The sequence below is a fragment of the Melanerpes formicivorus genome, unplaced genomic scaffold (assembly GCF_026170545.1).
Source record: "Melanerpes formicivorus ecotype bairdi unplaced genomic scaffold, bMelFor1.0.p_v2 SCAF_1, whole genome shotgun sequence".
In the NCBI taxonomy this organism is placed as follows: Eukaryota; Metazoa; Chordata; class Aves; order Piciformes; family Picidae; genus Melanerpes; species Melanerpes formicivorus.
Window position 1 is genome coordinate 50,291,143 of NW_027142353.1, and position 21,459 is coordinate 50,312,601.

Sequence of the window (21,459 nt, forward strand, 5' to 3'; positions counted from 1 at the left end):
TGTAAAATAGACATACAAATAGAATAGTAAAGGAATAAAGCTGTCTTAAGATGGAGCCTGGTCAGATATCTGTGAGGATGGTAATCATTAGGAAGCTACTGTAACAGCAGAGCTGGAGAATTCCTACTTAAAGTTTTCTAGAAAGCCTTGAATAGAGTATGTTTAGTATCAAGAAGCATGCTTTGTGTTTCCATTATATGAATCCCATATTTGTGGGCTTCTTTAGGTTAGCTGTAGGGACCAGAAAAAACCCAAAAACTTATTTTGCACATCTTCTATGTTGGGCAGGAGCTCAAGAGTTATCCCATACTTTGAGGCAGAAATTAACTTTAGATGTGCTAGTGGGTACTAGAAATCTCTCCAGTCCCTGGTTGATGGATCTTCCTATATACTGAAAGGAAAACTTATTACAAAATTTGCTCCATGAGAATTTCCTTCAAATTTGCACTGACAAGGCACATCTTTTGAGGTGGACTGCTATCGTATATATAGCAGTATATAACCAGTATGTTCTACATGTGTCAAACTGCTGGAAAGTGTTTTCTGGGCTGTGCTGCATAGGGGAAGATCCTTCACAGACCTTTATTCATTTAGTATATAGTGAGTGGCTGCCTGTGACATGGAAAGACAGACTGGATTCAGCCCATAATGTTTCAAAGTTTCCAAGTTAATAGGTAAGACAATAGGGACAGACACAATGCATTATGAGGCTCACACTGTCAACCAACATTTAAAAGGCTTAGTTGAAGTTCAGTTTACATATCAATTACATACTGGACTTTAATTATGAAAGTTATAGATATACTCTTCATATAGCTTGTGGTGTTTACAGCTCAATTATAAAAGGAACTCTGTGATATCATTTATTTGAGAACCCCCCTAGAAAATTTTATTTGTAGTTTGTTTCTTGTTTCTGCTTATGTATACCCTTTTCTTCACTCCTCATACAGTTTTTCTAGTAAGACTACTTAAGGGCTAGCACGTAAAAGAAATCTTTTCTGTCAGCACAATGATTCAGAAGAGGATTGTTTTCACTATAGTTTTGATACTTCCTTTGGAATCTCCTCAATTACAACTTTGGTCAAACTTTGTTCACGGGGCAGGGAAGAAAAGAATGAATGAGCTACTGAAAACTACAAAATCCTGAAACATGTCAGAGATTCTACAATCACAAATGACATGGATGTTTTTTACTAAAGAAACTGTTTATCTATTACAACACTCCTATTTTTAAACAGGCCAGTAGCCTGTTTAAAATACTGTCTTAAATACTAAGGCAGTATTTTCTGTTTAAGAACATCACCCCTGTTAATAGGTAATATACAGAAAAATACAAGTGGCAGGAGATAAGACTCCTTTGGGATAACATCATTCAGTTTCTGTAGAAGCTGTATCCCAAAGAGAAAAATTTGAAAAATATATGCAATTGATTAGAAACCATTGTAGTGTTTTGGCTAAAAGAAAAAGGACAGAGAAGAAATAAGTAATTGAAATCTCTATCTGATGTAAGGAACTACACTGTAAAAATTAATGCATTAGAAAACGCATTCTGTAGTTTATTGAAGAAATTTACCACTCCAACAGCAACAGAGCTGTGACATACTCAACTACACTAAGGGAACAAAGACTAGCTAATCAAGCACAGATCTTGTCAAACATAACACATCTTCATTCATTTCATGTTAAAATAGACTAAGACCAAATGAAAATGCCTATTCCACGGAAAGTGAAAAGCATTGCATGTTTATCACTTATTTAGCAAAATAAATAATATTAAATATCCAAAGTACACAGACATATGCTTTTGTTTTATATAATACAGAAAATAAAGTCTTCAAATTAACTTAGATTTCAGTCTAGTTAAGTAGGTCATGCTAGGAAAAAATAAAATGAGTACAGGGAAGCAAGTTATAGTACAAGAGAGGTTTTGAAAATACAAAGAGTAAAACTTCTTTCTTCTTCCCCAATCGACAAATGATGCACTATCTCTACAGGAGTTCCTTTAAAACTTAAAATATATTTTTCACAGAAACTCAGAATTCCACTGGGGGAAAAGCTTGATTGCATATCCTTCAGAGTCTAAAAGGCTGCCCATATGAACTGAATTATCCATGACATGTACCTTCAGACATTTGTAATGTGATATTTCATGTAAATTTAGACCATACCTTGGATGTGAGCCACTGGCAATGTTGATTTTATTCAGGAGCTCAGATAAGAAAAAAAATTCTGACATCCTTGCTAATCTGTAGTTGTTAACATGGAATTTCCAACATAAAGAGCATAAAAGCATCTAATTTGCTGTAGCAAATGAAAGGAAAACAAACTTTGCATTTCCTTTTCCTACTCAACCTCTAAAGTTACTCTGTTCTGTGCAAAATTGTACTTTTCAAAGGCTTTTGAGATCATCATCTATCTTTTGAGTGATATATTTCAAACTTCTCCACATATATTTCAAACTCCCCCACATAATCTGCAAAATGTCATTAAATTTGAGTATGGAGGATTTACCCAAGTTAGGAAGAAAAGCCCAAGTTACAACAGGATTACTGAAAAACTGCAGTACTTTGAATAGTCTTTCTAGCTCATATGTCTCAATTTATCACATGGAAAAGCTCAGGGAGCACTACCTTTTTTTCCCTTTTTTCTTCTTTTTTTTTTCTATAGAGATGTGTTAACCTAATTTGTGGCAGAAAACATCCCCTAGAACCCTAATTCCATCTTCTGTTAGCTATAAGCAGCATGATGGTATTTTATTTATTAGTACTTTTACAGACTTTACTTTGTGTTTTCTTTAAGGAAAAAAAGAATAAGTCTTTTCCTCTCCCCCCCCGCAGATGATTACAACTACAGACCTGTTTAGTACACCTGTAAGATTAAGCACAGTGCTCTGTAGAGTTGCAGTTTACAAAAGCAGTACTTTTGGAGTTAGGAAGGTGAAGGGAGAATGCAATTTGCATCACTACAGCCCCCTGTTGACCAATTCCTGTAGAAACATTTAACATCACTATCAACAATTCCAGCACCAGATTCTGAAGTACTTAGTAATAAATGGCCACCAAGAAACAAAATCTTCCATATTTCGATGTTGAAGAAACAACCTTGAAGTATCAGACGGGGTATGAACACTAAAAACTTGGAATTTCTCAAGCAAACACAGAAAAAATTAATAACTGTTCAAAATTTTTAAAGAGTTAGGTTCTACACAGTATTTAATGTATAAACTGGCTCTTGTTTTCAAAATAGACAAATATTTTTGAAATAATGAATAATATGTACAACAGTACTAAAAATAACAAATTGATTTTAGCTGCATTTGTTACATTACTTTACTTGGATGTCTAAGGAAAAAGCATTGCAGAAAGAGCTTAAATTTCTCTCTCTTCCTTTCAATCAATATTTGAGGCAAAGTTTCATCTCTAGGGCCCTTAATGGCAGGAATTCCTGGAGCCAGCAAATGAGTAATGTTAAACCTATGATTAGATGATGAGGCCATCAAAGACGCTAGACCCTAATGCTACATTCCACTTTATTCCTGAGAACTGCAGTAAAACCAAAGGCTAGTGAAGAAAGGAGTGTAAGTAATTCTTTCCCTCAAGAAAATGTTTCAAAAGCTGCTAAAAAGGGGGGAAAAAAAAAAAAAGTTGCATGGCATGAATGCAGAGCTCAACCACCTTAATGGATCTTTTGGAATTTTCTTGGAACTCAGGACTTCACCATTAAGTAACAAATTTTTCAAGTGCCCTGTTGGAGAAGGTTTGAAGTTCAAACCCCACTGAGGATTCCTGCCAGGGATATATTTTTCTTTTCTTTTCCCTAACCAATATCCACCCTGGCTAAAAGAGGAAGGGGAAAAAAAAAAAGAAGAATATGGGAAGAGTTGGCGAAAAAAAGGGAAAACAAGATTTAATGATTTCCTTATGACACAAGGTTGAAGAAGAGCAACTTACAGACTAGCAAACAGCAGGTAAGTTGGAACCCTCTCCTCCCAAATCAGTTGTGAATCTTGATTATTTTCAGATAGATTCCTCAAATGTAGATTTTATTTTCAATTACCTCTAGAAACTAATTTGCTTTCAGTACATTCTTGGTGCATGCTCTCAATGTGCAGCAGTGAATGTTCAAGTAAAGCTCCAAAAGAGTAATTTTCCTTGGTAATAATGTAACAAGTTAATATGGGCATTTTATGTACTAACTTGGTTTAACAGGTACTAAAATATCTGTGGGGGTACTTGGTAAATGAAACACTGCTAATAAGTCTTTATACAAGTGTAAAAACTTCTGAAATTATTTGGATCTGTAAGGTCATCGCATTTTCATTGCACAAAATGAGCAAAATTCTGAAGTGTTTGTTGATAATTTATTACTCTCAGCCTGAAGCAAAAGGCTGTCTCTCTGAAATTAGCCAATAACACCTCTGTCAAAAACATAAAACTAAAACTGAGACATAAACAACAGAAACAGTATGAAGAATTATTTTACTTTTGAATAATTTTAGTTTTGAGTATTTCACTCGTGAAAGCTATTCAAAATGTTAATTGATTCAGACTTCTGAGAAAACTATTACTGCTATGCTAGCCCCCTCCCTGTAATTAGCTGCATTTTTCAATCAGAAATACCTCTGCCAGTCCTTGAGGACTAAGCCACTCTGCTTTTTATATATTGACAGCTACATAAAGTGTCCAATAAGTTATGCCATGTATATCGAAAGTAATAAAGCCACCACAAAGTAGGTTTTAAACAAAATTACTAATTCATAGACTGATTTCAGCATAAAACTTCGACAACAGTCTCTTTCTGAATAAGTTCTGGTTGAAAAACAGGTCATATAAAAAAATGTGCATAATGTGCATCCATGCACTTTAACAAAACAAACATTAAGTTGCATAGTCTTGTGAATAGGGAGAAGCTGTGGACCATATATATAAAAAATGCACTCTACAATTAACAGGCTACCAGAAGAGATTAATTCATATTGTCTTATACTGAAATGGAAGAATGCAACAAACACCAAGCTATAATTCTTAGCCTGGCAGTAATCCAGCTCTTTGCAAATAAACTAATACAATTAAAACCAGAGAATGTCTTACCTGTGAACAAAGCAGCATGACAAGTTCAACCACCGAGGTACTTGACTTCATACAAACCAGACCTGCAATTGAGAGTCAAAGAGTAAATTGAAAAGGTTGGTGATATGCAGCTATTATAGCTCGATGGTTTCTGAAATTCTATAAAATATCTGAGTGGTATTAATCACTCAAATTCACTGAAAAAAATTTCAAGCACAAACATCTGAGAGCTTCATTCAAACATATTAAAATGTTCAGAAAGCATCAGAGAATCATCTGGAATAATATATACCAGCTTCAGGAAAGAATGTTCTAAAATTGGTCGCTATTTAGGTAAATAAATAAATAAATAGATAGACAGACATAGAGACAGACATAGATACATAGGTAGATAGAGATGTACTTAGATAAATACCTATCTATATAATCCAAAGCGATTCAATATATAATAAACACGAGAAAACAACCTTTGAATCTTAAATAATGCAAATTCTCAACAATAAACTGACCACACATTAATAAGTAGAAGTTATTTTCATCTGGTAATGAATTAATGAAATAGGCATTACTATGAAATCCTATTTTTGTTAAAATTATAAACCATCATTTGTAGGCCATGTTGCTTAGAACAAATATTGAATTATGCAGTGTTACTGTTACACTTTTTTTCCCCCCCACTTAATTTAATTAATCAATACCAAATACAATTTCCAGTATTGTAAATACCTAAGTATTTAAAAAATGCATTGTAAAGAGATCAGAAGGAAATTACACTTGTGTTAATTTTGTATATGGTTGCTTCTGTTACCTAAAACCATACAGACAATGATATGATGACTTAGGGCATCTTCTAACACACTTTGGTTGTGTTATAAGAACAATAAATTCACAAATACAAGCCTTATAAGTAAGAACTAAATAGGAAGCTGAACAGCAAACTGATGTGCTTTAAGTAGGTTTCTACAAACAGCGATTAGAGACAAAAGCACTCCTACACAATAGCACATATATTTATTGCGGGTAGTGGATAAATACCCTTTTGTGCCTATTTTGCTAACAACCCCATCCGTATTGTATAGTAACACAGAACAAGCTGTAAGAAGCCACCAGGATTCCATTCTATCAGATATATAGGCAGACAGTTAACTAATGAAATAAGAGGCAGATGTGCAAAGCTCATTTAGGGAGACAATTGCTGTAATTGATCAGCTATTCTCATGCTCAAGTACTAGAGGATCAGAAAGATTAATGGGATACTTATCACCTGCAAGCTACCTCCACTGTTTGAAAGCTGACAAAGAAAAATCTAAACAGGAGACTGAACTCTATAGTTAAGCCAATGCAGGTAGCACAGATATATCAAATATTTTATCATTGAACGTTCTCTGGTTTACTATCAATTCACCTCATGTTCTGTAAAACTAAAGAGATATCTTTCTGGTTACACATTCACTTATTTTTCAAAATCATTGAAACGTAAAATACTTTGGATCACTGTGGGTACCTCAGGTGTCTTAAACCAGGATCAAACTAAAATAATACTCCCAGAAACATATTCCCATATTACAGGCTTCAATATTTGTAAACGTCTTCATCTTCTGATTTTACACCAAAAGAACAAATATATTCATAATGAGCATCAGACACAGTTCTGAAAACTAGAACAAGTGTTTATGCATCAGCAGTAATTTCTTTGTATCTTCACCAGGTTTACAAAAAGAAAACTTGGTGTAAGATAAACACTTTGAAGAGAAACACATTGTGAGTATTTCCTGATTTAATTCATTAAGTTAGAAATTCTTAATTTCCAAAGAGTTGGTGACACTTATGGCACTTGTGTGGCTTCAAATAATATGAACAAATATAATGTTTGGAGCATGAATGAAAAAAAAAACAAACATGCCTAAAACTGCACAAAGTTAGGGTAAGTACTCATTATTATGAACGTAATATTTTCTATATAAGTTCTTTATATACTAAGTCTAACTTTTTATATAGCCTGATGGTTCAATGGGCTTGAGTAAAGTGGTTGTCTGACATAGAATTGATGCCTTTTCTTCATACATCACTTGATCGTTTTTGCATATCACGTTTAATCAACTGCAAGCTTGGATGTTGCATTCTAGCACCAGAAAAGAGAACCAAACTGATTTTGGTGAACTTCAGAAACAGAAAGAGAAGGATACATCAGCACACCTTTTAGTTGTACCCAGCTCTGTTACTGCCTGTTGATCACGAAACCCATTGATAATAGCCATTAAGACCTCCTATAACCAACAGTATTCAAATCCTGACATTCTCAGAGGTTGTTTTTCATGTAAAAAATAAACAAATAACTACCTTAGAGATGATAGTTTATGGTGTCAAAGATGAAGGGGAGATCTTATTGCTCTTATAACTACCTGAAAGGAGGCTGTAGTGAGCCACTGTTGGTCTCTCCTCCCAAGTAATTAGTGGTAGCATAATTGGAAACGGGCTAAGTTGTGCTAGGGGAGGTTTAAACTGGATATTAGGAAAAATTTCTTCACTAAATGAGTGGTGAAGTGTTGGAATAGGCTGCCTATGCAGCTGGTGGAATCACCATCCCTGGAGGTGTTTAAGAAGTGTGTAGATATAGTAGTTGGGTTACAGTTGGACTTGATGATCTTAAAGGTATTTTCCAATCTTAATGGTTCTACAATTCTACGATGGATGCAAGGAGCAACCTTTGACAGAAAGCTCAGTCTACAGCAGAAATTAAGTGTGCAGCACTGAAATTGTAAATAAAAAAAAATAGGAGTAGCTATGACAGCAGATAGCGAATCCCATGCATATTCATGGGTCGGAAAAAGGAAATAGAAACATATGACACTTTCTATTCACCTTTAACTATTCATACCATGTATTCCTTGAAGTAAAAATATAATAAATACAGAAATGTGAAAGATTCATAGCAGGGCCATCATTTCACATTATAAGTTTCATGCTTATCAGCCTCTTACTCCCACTTCAGGGACTCTTTCCACTCAAATCATAGGAGGGAAAGTGTGTGCCTTCCATTATATGCTCCGTTTCCTTCTTAACTGCAAAGTGCTCTGGTTTTGTGTCCTTTGTGCTTCTTCCCACTTTTGCTCATTCCTGATTTGAAATAAATAAAGATTTTTTTTTCCTATTATGCAAAACAGAGCTCATCTTCAGAGTTTACTGTCAGAGCTGTTGTGCAGGCAATACTAGAGAATGATTAGATCTAATAAAGGACACATCCATTTCTGCTTGTTAGGAAAAACTGTCAGAATGCAATCTCTGCTTGATGAAGATTCCACATAATCAAAAGCTGAAGGAGTAAGTCAAGGAAGAATCCCTGTCCTGTTCAACTTAGCCTACACAGACCAGGAAAAAAAAGATAATTTTAACGCAGTTCTGGGTTTTAAGTCTGCATGATCCTCTCTTCTACAAAGTCCAACTTGTATGAACTGCTTTTGGCTTGGTACAGACACTAAAATAATTTCCTGCAGCAGATGGTATATATTCTAACAGAAATTATAGGGGAAAAAAAAAGAAAGAAAGAAAAAGAAAGAAAAGGGGAAAAAAGGGGTGAAACAAGGAAAAAAAGGGGAAAAGGAAAATAAAAAAGCAGAAGAAAATGTTCTACTCCCATTTTACAGACAGAAGAGATGGCACAAACTGGCTGAGGTATCTTCATAAAAATCCAAAATAGAATTTGCAGCACAAATCAGAATAAAGATCGATTTCTTCAGTCCAAAAGGCACGAGCAACTGCCTTTATTCTTCCTCTTCACCATTTTTCAGGATTTGACAGAGATTTTTAGCATTCAAAATGCTATGTTTTAACTTAGAAACAAAAATGATAACAAGGTTTGAGAAATAATGGCTTCTCTGACTGAGAACACACAAATCTATTTTCAGTTATATTCCACCCTCCCCACCCCCTCTTTACTCCAATGAGAAAATGTATTTGCAATTCCAGCTAAAACTGTTGCATGCATTCTTTAGCTGCAGATAAGTTCTTCTTATACCATCTGTATCAAATGCCATTAAGGAAGCTAATGTAATTACTAAAATACAAGTGGATATTTCCTGCATACAGGAAGGTTAAAAAGGTCACTGTTTAACTGAATGGAGTACGTGCTCTTTATGTGTGCTGTTCTTAGTACTTTTCTTCATGGTCTATTCTCAGTCCATTAAACATAGCCAACGAAATTCAGCAATTTGATGGCAACAATGACCACATATATATAGATGCAAAAACTGGGAGCATCAAGTGCGTGACCTTAGCTAATCTGGAATAAATGATGTATGCCTGGCAATTATCATGAAGTGCTCTGGTTTACTTGACTTCTTTTTTCAGCGTTCTTCTGTTGGCCCAAAGATATGCTAATTATTCCTTTTCACTATGACTTATTAATGTCTAAAAAAAGATTAATTTCAACTGTACTATTTTAGTCATGCCTGTGGCATTAGTGAAGTCATGGGTTCAAAACCTCTAAGTCACCATGCTGAACTAGTCAGTGTGAATTTCTATTTTGAAGAAATAGGATGTAGGCTGATAAAATCAATTGCAAGAAAAAATCCTTATGAAATAAGATCATGGTTTTGAACTTCTTTTTATTATTATTAATACAATGTGTGTATGAGTCTAACTGAATACCACCACAATTTCATCTGGTCTTTATCAAGGTTTGCCTGCATTTTCTTTCAATGATTTTACTTTGTGTCAACGTAAACCCTTATTGGAACTGGAATCAATTGTAATATCAGTAAAACCAAAAGTTAAATGTTTTTATATCTTATGCTCAACTCAGGAAAAAAAAGATGCAATTAATTACATTTTAGACCCTGCAGAAATCTTTCACTCAATTATAGCTCCTACTTAGCTGAAAGTCTCAGGTATGGCCAAATATAAATCTTGAGAAAGTTTAATCTGTATAAATCAGCTTGCAGAGAAAACTTGGCTCTTTATTACTCCTGTACAGCATGCCATTTAAACTGGAGCATATTGTACAGAAAAATATTGCTTATGACATGCTATTATAAGCATTATTTTATTGACATATGAGAAATGCATAAAACGTAGTTAGAAAAGAGTATAAGGTCCTATAACTGGACATGGAAAAAAAAAAGAGAAATACTAGAATTTTTCTTTTTAATTTGTATTTTTGTGAAATCAGCTATTTTTTTTCCTCCTACTTTTCCTCTTCCATGTACTTTAAACAGAACTGTATTATTTCAAAATTCTCACTGTACTTACTCACACCACAGTATCTCTTCCCATAACTCTCACTGACTTCTGCAACAAGAGACAGAGTAGGAATTTTCTGCTGGGAACTACTGCTCACAAATTGTGTCTTCATCTTGGATAGACTCTTCCCTTACACTCTGTTCAACATTTGTTAGGAATGGTATAACAAAGCTTTGAGGACAGTTCATGCCAGTGACAGAAAGTAAAGCCTGTTTTGGCTGTGACAGTACTACGGAAAAAAAAGTGACGGTGACATTTTGGTTGGAAATGCAGCTGTTCCTTCCGGTGTATTTGTTCTGGCAAAATGTATTTCTTCTGCCAGAAAAATCTTATGGCAAATATTTTCTTGAAATATTCTTGAAATATTCCAATTTAGAATCAAAGAAATACATTTAGGATTTCTTTTTTGACCGTTAACTAAAATTGTGTGGGTAGTTTAAATCTGTATTATTTCCTCTCTACCGTGTGTTGTCATTCAGAGAAACCGTTGTGAAACTGTGTGAAGCCTAGATTCAAACGGATATTTTCAATCAATTATCACATTGCTGGTGAGTTCACTACAGATCTGAAAACAAACAGTATAAAGGGAAAATATAAAGATAGGTGATATGTTTGAAAGTATAACCTAAGTATGTAAAACTACTAACTGAAATGCTAGATGCTCTTATTCCAGAGTAATCATTATGGGAAAACAAAACCAAACGCCCCGTCCACCACCACCCCCAAAAAAAAGCAACAAACAAAAAAATTGCATTAAATGATGCAATGTTTTGCAAAATCACACTCAAAATTGCGTTTAGAAACATACATGTGTCGCATACTTTGTAGACATTTAAATTACACTAATGATCTTAACACATGAAAAGTGAAGGCTGGCAAATATTCACGAATTGCAGAAAGTCTGCAGATGGAAATCATAGCCGTGTTGCAAAATAATTACAACTTCACTTTTACTAGATGAAAGGGAAACACTACTCCAATGAACATAACTCACTAAAATAACAAAGTCAAGGTCATGAATTTAACAATTCCATTCAGCAACCTTGTCTGGCAGAACACAACATTACCATCCACTCTAGGGACCATGAAGGATGGCTGTATTACTACTCCAGAAGATCCTTTTCACGGTTAGATCTCCTTTACAGAGCTGAGAAGTGACATAGAAAAATGAGATGAACACAAATTTGACTCGGTGCTTTTTTCAGTTGTTCAAGAAATTTATACTTTTTGCAGGACTTTTTGTAACAGTGAAAGGCACTGCACAATACACATAATGTTCTTTATATCCGGTACCTGAAAATTTAGGAAAGGTATCATCCAGGTTATGAAATACCTTTAAAATATTACCAGAAATCTTTAAAACTCGTAAGATTACACTTCAAATAAACACTGACAGATAAACATAAAAAGCAGGTTTTAGTCTGTTCAAATCCAACGCAAACAGTTCAGCCTTTTTTGCCACCTTTGTAAAACAAAGTACATCATAATACTAGGACACTATTTAAAATAAGATGAACGTTATGTAACAATTTCTTAAGTGATTTTATTGAAGTGAGAAAGCCTATACTTCTCCACTGCAGTTATTCAAAGGGAATCTAAATGAGGAATATGAAATATCCAGATGGAACCACAGAATGGCAAAAACCCTTGAGAGCATACCCACAGAGAGGGGATTTACTACAATGTGGACGTGATTAACTTTTTTAAAATTACTGATTTTCCGACTATGATCCCATGAGCTGTAATGATATTGACAAAACTGATGCTGGTGCCACATTACTCTGTAGAGTCTAGCCTTATACCAGTGCATGAAATTTCTGTCAGTTTTCCATTAGTGTTAATGGGATGCACAAATTCACATTCTTTGGTTGAAAGGGAGATCACTTAATCTATTAAATAAAACCCACTACTGAAAAAAAAAAACTGAACCCACTGTTCAGTTTAGTATCTCACTGAACATTGTCAAAACTGATCCAGTTTTCCATGTAGCACCTGTAATAATTTTTCCCTTGGGCAATGGTCCTTTGGGATTTACTGAATATACACATTTGTGTTTCTCTTTCTCTTAATACAGTATCTCTTTGGATGGATCTCTGTTCCAAAGTCTGTTGTGACATAGTGAACTAATATGCTTATCTAATTGCTATACAGATCTAAAATTCATAGCAATCTATCATGTATCAATAGAGAAATTGTTCTAATTAGCACTGATAACACAAAAATTATCCTTTTAATAGAAAATGATATACAACAAATGTTAATTATTATAAAATAATACTCTGATAAATTTAAATAAGGCAGAATATTTCAGAATAATATGATACTCATTATATACTAGAATTGCATTTGGAAAATAAATGTTGCCTGTTCCTCTGAAGTCCCTTTAGAGACAATAAGTCAAAAAAATCAAACCAGTGACCACACTGCATTGCAGCTGATGAAATTAAAACAGCTCTAATCTTGAATATATCTATAAAATTGAATGATTACTTCTCTGTTGAATTCTATTTCAGTTTCAGGTACTTGAGTAAATTATAATTGTTTTATCATAGTATCAGTCAGGGTTGGAAGGGACCACAAGGATCGTGTGGTTCCAATCCCCCTGCCATGGGCAGGGACACCCCGCACTACATCAGGCTGGCCAGAGCCTCATCCAGCCTGGGCTTAAACACCTCCAGGGACAGGGCCTCAACCACTTTCCTGGACAACCCATTCCAGGGCTTTTACTTCAGTGGAAGCCTGGAATAACTGAAAAGTAAAGAATGCTTACACAGAGGCTCTGGAAAGTCCAAATCATGTATTTATCTAGAAAGAATCTTCATGAATAACATTCTCATTTTATTTTTTTTTCCCAAACACTTAATAGTCCACTGTGAAAAGTAAAATACGATCCTGAAAGTCTCCTGATTTCCTCTTTTATTCTATGATATAACTCAAATAAGCAGCTCAGAGTTGTGGCTTAAATTTCTGCCACGGCTGCTTCCCTGGAAATTTTATTTCAATGAATGGACTAAGAAAAGAAAAAAAGTAATTTAGAATTTAATTTAACATGTGCAAAGTTGTAAGAATTTTCAAGTTTTGTCATGTGATAATTTCTCAGGATGCTATTCCTCTCCTGACCAAGCTGCCATTTTTGTGATTGCATTTGTAGAAAAACTGTCAAATATAAACAGCCAATACCAAAGAAGTTGCAGCATATTCTGGGAAAAAAACACCAATGGATATTCTGAGATTTTTTATGTTCCACTGGTCCCTCCCAATTTTCTTATTTAAATGAAGAAATATCTACCCCTCTTTTCTCTTTGTTCCTCAGTCCTTCACCTCCTCTCAAATCAGGAAACACAGCTTGGAAAAATTACCTGAACAGTGAACTATTTTCTAAGTATGCAAACAGAAATCAGAGCACCACTTTCACTCAATAACCATAAATAAGGGTTTACACCTTAACTACAACTATGATGCTTTCTCTCAATCTCAAGAAACTTCTGCAAGTTTTTCTAAAGCTGTCAAAAGTGACATTCTGGACAAGATGAATCATAAGTATGATGCCAAACGACAGGTTCTAGAATATCATACTTTCCTTGAAAATGCACTACTCAATGCTATGTTTTACTTAGGAATGAGGTTTTATTTTTCTCCTGAAATTTATCAACTTTTCCTTAGCTTCCTTGTGTAACTTACTCCTATTTGATGCTCTGTTTTATATGTTTTTGGTTTTTAGTTTTATTTTTGTCTTTTTTTCCCCCCACATAGGAATTGTCTTTTGTTTCTTTCTTTCTACTACTACCTTCTAGTTCTTTGTTAGATTCTTTACTATTGTTACAGGAAATATTATTGTCATGGCATGACACAATTGAATGAAAAAAACAACCAAACAAACAAAAAAAAAAACCCAAACACAAAAACAGGCAAGCAAAGGATAAGCTGCACAGCAGTAAAAACACTCTGTACTCCTTACTTCCTTATATTTATTCTCTTTGACAACCTTGGGGCCACGCTGAAAGATCCGTGAGCGAAGCAGTGCGGCTTTACATAGGAAGTATAACAAAACCTTCTAAAACTCATGCAGCTTCCTAAATTTCTAAGGCCAAGATGACCATCATTTACAGGTCCAAACATCTAGGTGGGATCTCCTGAGCAGCATAAGCCATCAGGTAATTTTTGTATCTATCTGAGCAAACTGCTGGTGAACGGTCACTTTTTTCAGAAGGTAATTTTTTTCTGAGATTTTCACAGCAAGGCAGAAGAATAAATCTACACTTCCATGCTGAACTTTGTTGACCTTAGTTGGCAGCCATCAGATATTGCTTCCATCCTGAAGCCCTCCTGACAAATGGTAATCATTCTAAAACAGTGTCTCTCAAAGCACAGAACCATGTCATACAGTCACAGCTCTCTTGAAATAACTTGTATTTCTTGTGTTTCAGTTTTCTTTATTTACTTGACAGTAACACTGTTATGAGCTCTCCCTAGACCTGCTTTGACATCACTTTGCCATCTTAATTTGACATATCACAACTGTCTCTGTTGTCTGACAAGTTCTTTCAGCATGAAGGTTTTGCAGTGCAAGAAAATCTCCACAGACAATGTCATTATTAGTATAAAAAGATTGGATCATAAAATTCCATATACCAACAGACAAAAATAAGACATGATACAAGACTATATATATTTAGCAGGTTCTTTTTCTTTTTTGTGGGGAGTTTAATTTTAACATAAAGTTGCATTAAACACAGCAAAGATATATTCTCTTAGTCCTTGCAAAATTAATCCCAGGTCTGTAGGGAGTCTAAGATTTACATAAATCAGGCCTGACAGTTTGTTAATGTTTATGCTATCTTTCATTTTTTTCCCCTATCAAAACCAAAGGACTCTATTAATAGGTGTGGGTTTAAGGCTCAAATGTAGTAGTGTCTCAATTAATTGATCCAATAGTTTTTGTGGAATATTCTTTGTTTATTCTTTGAAGGCAAGAAACAGGCATATGCACATCCAATAAGATGAATTGTAGAAGTAAAGGAGTTTTGTAAACTTTGTCCGTGATTAAAAGGTTTCAGTCTGGGTCATAAGAGCAGGTGGTAAGTAGACACAAAGTTAAGGAACACAGAGGGAGAATCTGTGACCAGCTCTAGTATGACTAGTTGTGTAAAGAACCTGGACATAGAGCTCAGGCTATATGGAAAGGGATTATTAGACTGTGCCTCATGAGAAACACATCTTTCAGGGCAAAAATCTGATACAGAGATGTTATTCGCACCCCATAGTATACCAAAGTTAGATAGTTCTCTGGAAAATACTGCAAGGATAATAAAGTAGATTGATTAAATTTTTGAAAAGCCTTTAGAGGACAAAGGGTGGGGCAAATACCAGCCTAACAGTTTCAAGTCCAAAATCAGGCAGAGTCCCCTGCTGAGTTCTGAATGATGAATTAAGTGGAATAAGAACCAGAGAACCTCTGCCTGTGGGGAGCTTCACTCACAGCATGAACATCCTGTAGATACTAAATACCTTTTTGGCATACCACCTCGTTTTTCTTTGGACCTGGACAGTAGTGGAGAAAATACTATGGGGGGAAAAGGTGGCTGTTTTAAAAAATAAATTGTACAACTTGGTCCAGGGTTACCATGCAGTAGTACTGCTGTATAACTGATATGATGAGTCCACCTACAGGCTATGCTACAGTAGTGCCTGTATGTGTTCAGAACTTTCTCAAGAATCCTTAAAATACTAATTTCCTTGAAATAACATTAAATCAATCTCTTGCTACTCTTTTTGCAGTAGAGGGTAAACTTACTTCAAACAAACAAAAAAAATCCCCAAGCAAACAAATGAAAAAACCCACAGCCATCTGACCTGGGTGATATTAGGAAAAAGGAGTATGAAGTCATCAGGGAGGGAATTTCTTCTAGAGTTTTAAGGCAAAAATAAAAAGCCAGCCTGGAATACAGGCTACTAACTTCAAAAACAAACTTGTGAGGAACTGCCCAACACTGATGGACCACAAAAAAACTCCTTTAGTCACTCTTTTAAAAGCTCCACTCTTCTGTGTATGTCTTTGCATGCTTTAAAAGAACAGCAATAGATATTGGGTTTCTAGAAGCATAATGTTTATAGTAGCATTTTCTCAGTAATTTAGTAGCTTTAAACTTTTGGTGGCTTCTGCCTTTTCAAGGATAACTTTCAGAGTTTCTCCTCAACTCCACTATTTTACATTTTACTGAGGGCATGTATTTATTTCTTTTAATGCATTTTCACTGCACTCTTTTAACCCCTTCTTTTGAATACATATTGTTGATTCTAAACTTTGTAATTACTCTCACATTTTCAGTCTTTTTTCCTCCATTGGCAAAGCAACAGAACCACCTCAATCCAGGACATATAACCCAAGTGCCAACAACAATTTCTACCCTTAAGTTACAGTGGGACCACACAAGCCAAAAACAAAGGAGAGGGCATGAGCAGTTAACCTCTGCTACATAGCCTAATACATCTTAGTAAGTGTCCAATTCATTAGACAGGGATATGTGTAATTAATTATTAGCAGGTTTACTTTCAAAAAGGTGCCAGATGCTATGCATTTCATAGTTGCTATCTGATCTCTGATCTATAATGTTTCCTGCTATGTTAAACATCTGTTCAGAACACACTTCTGCACACAGGAACTTCAGTAGTTCAAGAGTTAAACCTTGAAAATCAAATTAATGTGCATTCTGTTTACTTTCTGGGGTTTGTAATGATATCCCTTTAAAGGAATCATAAAGCAATATTATATGAAAGGAGAAAAAAGTTATGTAATTGGTGGTGGTGTCATTCTAGTTTGAAGATAAGAGACTACTTCTGTGGCACCTGCTCTTCTGCTCCTCCTCTGAGCCAGTATTGGAATCTGTCTTGCCACTAGGAGTGTATTCCACAAAACTGTGTAGAAGTTGAGCAGCTTTGAGCCTTGACTCTGATGGAGTACATATACATAAATAGACAGATTTGAACAACTATGTCATCACTTCTTTGTTCCTACCATACAGACTTGGGGAAAATAGGTGTTATTTTCTGCCTCCATGTGTATCTGACTCATAAAGGTTTTACAGAAAGAAACACTTTCAGTCCAGAAGTGTTTGCAGAACTATGAACGTACTGTGCAGTCATTCAGTAGGACACCAAGACCTAATCATAGGTAGATAATTTCTTACAAGCCTAAAATTAGAAGTTCTAAATTCATTACCTTTTTTTTTTTTTCCCCCCTGCTTATGAAGGCATTACAACATGTGCAGGCAGGATTTCTAACATCAGCAACATTTTACATTTTATCCACTGGAGGATTTCAAGGATTTCCATGCCCTGTTTCAAAATTGCCTATTGTTTTCTTCAGGGTAAATTGCAAATTACTTGCAGAAATTAATATAGTGAAAAAAGGAAAACACTTTAAAAACCATCTTCACAGTGCAAATCAACACTGAAAGATTATAGCAACACAAAGTTTTTCAGTGTATTGTTTTTAAACATACTGAAGAAAAGCATTATCTGCAACTCATTATTTTTCCAAACTCATTTATACAGGGCTTGTTTCTGGATAGCAGTGTGATTTCACTGGGATCTTTTTGCAGGTGTTTACAGTGAAAGATAGAAAAGAAATCCATGAAGAGGAATTCTACAACCACAAATCAAGGAAAGTGATCTTCCAGATCACTGGCTTGAACTTCACTGAGCTAAGCCTGAAGCATCAACTCTTACTAGACATTGAGGAATGCATACTGAGGCACCTAGGGCATACAGAAAGAAAGGAGCGGGAAATGGCACAGCAGAGAAGAAATATATTATGAACTCCTCAACCTTTAAATCAGTTCAGAGTTCCTGCCCCAATACAAACCAAACAATCCATAAGATTCCTGACCCTAACTGACCAGAGTGATCAAGTTCAGTGAGACACACACAGAGCAAATGACACTACCCTGATCTCCCCACAGAAGCATTTTTAACATTCACCTTGATTTCTAACATGAATTCTGTGATATCTAATAGGGTTGAGTTCCTACTACTCTCTCTTCTCTGTTTTATCAAATTGCTTTTGTGTTCCTTATGCTGCAATATGCACAGTATTGTACCAACACAGTATATCTATATCTACATGCAGTATACAGCACAGCTGCAAAAGAACCAGGTTAAATTTTCTTTGAGTTACTTTTAAGTTTTCCTTTTTTTCACTACACAATGATGGCATAGCCTAAATGACAATGAAGAACAAATAATTGAAGTTGATTAAGAAACTAGTGCCTCAGTCAAGATATTGTAGGGTATCTTTTCTTTACAGGGATACCTATACTTATGAATGCTGTATAAAAATAGTATATTTTACACATCCTCTGTTAAACTGGCCAATGCATTGAAAAGCTATCAAGGGAGTAAAATGCTGAACCTCCTCACCCAATGTGAACACATAAGTCCCATACCCTCATGAAATCACATTTAAGTATATGTATAGTTATGCATTCACACACTTGCAAGAGCTCTCTGAAATCTGGGACCAAATTACATTTATTATGAGCCTTTTATGAGGCGTGTCTGAATCAACAAACTTCATTATGTAGAAAGAGCAAAAAAAGTCTCATACTAAATGAGCTTTGAGCTGGTGACTAAAGAACTTATTTTCTTAAAAAAATAAATAAATTTTATATATCCACACACAAACACATTAAAAAAAATCAGAAAAATAAAAGGAGTTTATTTCATGCAGTGACTTGAAAACTGGCCATATTTCATGCCTCAGGGGAAGATGATATATTCTCAACTGCATCTGCAGTTGAGGTGCAGTCAGCTGCAGAACAAAAAAAAAACAACATGCTTTTTCACTGATCCCTGCAAGTGGCTAGCTGACACTGAAGTACATCCATCTATGACCATGAGATCAAATGCAGCCACGGCAATGTTAGAGCAATTTAAGGTTAACGCATAGTATCATTCCTTGCAAGATATGGCACCGAGGAAATGGGGATTGATGGGCTCCAAAGACACAAAGAAAGCTCCCAAACCATTCAGTAAATATGTTATTGTTTTTTCCTCCTGAGAAGCTGGATTGAAGACTATATTTAGAAAGAACATTTAAAACAGTCACAAAGACTCCAAGTACCGTGTTCTCAAATGTTATTTACCCTGATTAGGCATTCTCTTGGTAGAAAGGTTAAGACATCCGGTAGTATCCAACTTCTTTTTATCTATTCTCTTCGGTACATCAAACAAATCAATTTCCTTGCATTCTACTTCATGGAGTTTATCTTCCATTCACCAATCACTCTTGTGCCCTGGTCTTTTGTTCCCTCTGCAGTGTGTGTGTATCATTCTTGAAGTGCTGACTATAGAACCAGATGACAGGAGTTTTACTGAAATTGTGCACAGAAAGGAAATCACCTCCTTGTATATTCTTCTTAGGCACCTAGGTACAGAACAAGTCTTTGTGCCTCAGCACTGAGCTAAGAGAACCCAGAATATGAAAATTATTATTATAGTCCCTAGATTTTTTGAGTGGCTTCATCCCTCACCTCCTACACCTTAGGTATAGTTTATATTATTGCTTCCTAGAGCCTGGACTCAGCACTCGGCTGTGTCGAAATCCAGTTTTTTCTTGAGTTTCAGTTATTCCATAAAATGATTTAATGTACCCCTCCAGCAGAATGTTTTTTGCTTTCCTAGTTTGTGTATCTCTGTCTATGCAGTAAGCTTTCTCCAGAACAATTCTGCACCGTAATCAAGACTGTTAATAAAAATACCAAAGTAGGATCAAAAAGTGGCGTATTGGAATTTCGGCACTATGAACAGCTTCAGGTTTTACTTATGTAATGCTAATTTCAGGTAATTTGCTTTGAAAATCATAACATTATAAATTTTTTTAATTTTCTTTCTCTCTTACTTGCTTATACTTAGTAATTAATCTATTTTGTTCAACATGTTGGCTACATGCTGAAAAGGTTCTGCAAGATTTCTAAGAGCAAGCCAAGGGTCACGTTAAGCACCAAAAAGTATTTTTATTTTTCCAAAAGGTCTAAGGGATTTCTACCATATCCCAGCAAAATAGTTACAATGTTCTTCCTCATTATCACAGTATAACTAAGGTTGGAAGAGACCTCGAGGATCATCGAGTCCAACTTATCAACACAGACCCCATCACTAGACCATGGCACCAAGTGCCATGTCCAATCTCCTCTTGAATGCCTCCAGGGACAGTGACTCCACCACCTCCCTGGGCAGCCCATTCCAATGATGAACGACTCACTCGGTGAAGAACTTTCTCCTCACCTCAAGTCTAAACCTCCCCTGGCGCAGCTTGAGACCGTGTCCCCTTGTTCTGGTGCTGGTTGCCTGGGAGAAGAGACCAACCCCTTCCCGGCTACAACCACCTTTCAGGTAGTTGTAGAGGGCATTGCTCAGAAATACATTGTGCCAGCATTGGTAGATATGATGCCACCATTGTGATGCCACACTTGTGGTCCTTGAGAGCTTTTAAGCAGTGTCATTTAGCACTCAAGTTCTATCTGTGGTTACCAAATGAATGTTTTCAGCAATTTTTGAATTGGTTCAAGAAGCTTCCTGTCAAACACCATACAAAACTAGTCCATCACCACTTCTCCTGAATATTTTCATAGGGCCATGTGGTGAGTTAACGAGGAGAAACAGATTCTGCTCATATTGGCATGAAAATGTTTTCTTTTTAATCTGATTTGAATTGTGCATGTATCAAATGTATGCCAAAAATATTCCTAAGAGCTCTTATGGAGAAAGGCTACTTGGCTGACCTTCTACCCAGGTAACTGACACTGAAAGACGAAAAGCATTGGTAATGTTTGTTTGGTATCCCCCTAAAAAGAAGGGAAAGCATTTTTTCTCGCTATGTTTCTATCTTGGACCTATTGTGACAGCTCAGGACACTCCAAGAAGAGCTGTAGTGAAAATACTTTTATCCATCTGTGCTTAGCAAAAAGAGGATATAGCTGTTCTTTCAGATAGCGATCAGATTACACTTGCCTGTAACATTTTCACCTAAAAGCTAGAATGTTGTAATGCTCTTCTCATGTGAGGGAATTTGCAGACCATATGGAAACTAGAGTTAGTGAAAACATATCTGTGCAAGTGTTAAATGGAACTCCACAATGAGCGCTGCCAAGCT

The 21,459-nt window shown here is 35.5% G+C and overlaps 1 protein-coding gene across 12 annotated transcripts in view; it reads right to left on the minus strand.

Moving 5' to 3' along the window:
- NBEA (neurobeachin) overlaps nt 1-21,459 on the minus strand; it is a 505,074-nt gene that overhangs the window by 259,406 nt on the left and 224,209 nt on the right. For all 12 annotated transcript variants that reach the window (XM_068142943.1, XM_068142938.1, XM_068142931.1 and 9 more), the window contains one exon: nt 5,091-5,152. In XM_068142943.1, the coding sequence (XP_067999044.1) occupies nt 5,091-5,152 (62 nt within the window). The remainder of the gene's footprint in view (nt 1-5,090; nt 5,153-21,459) is intronic.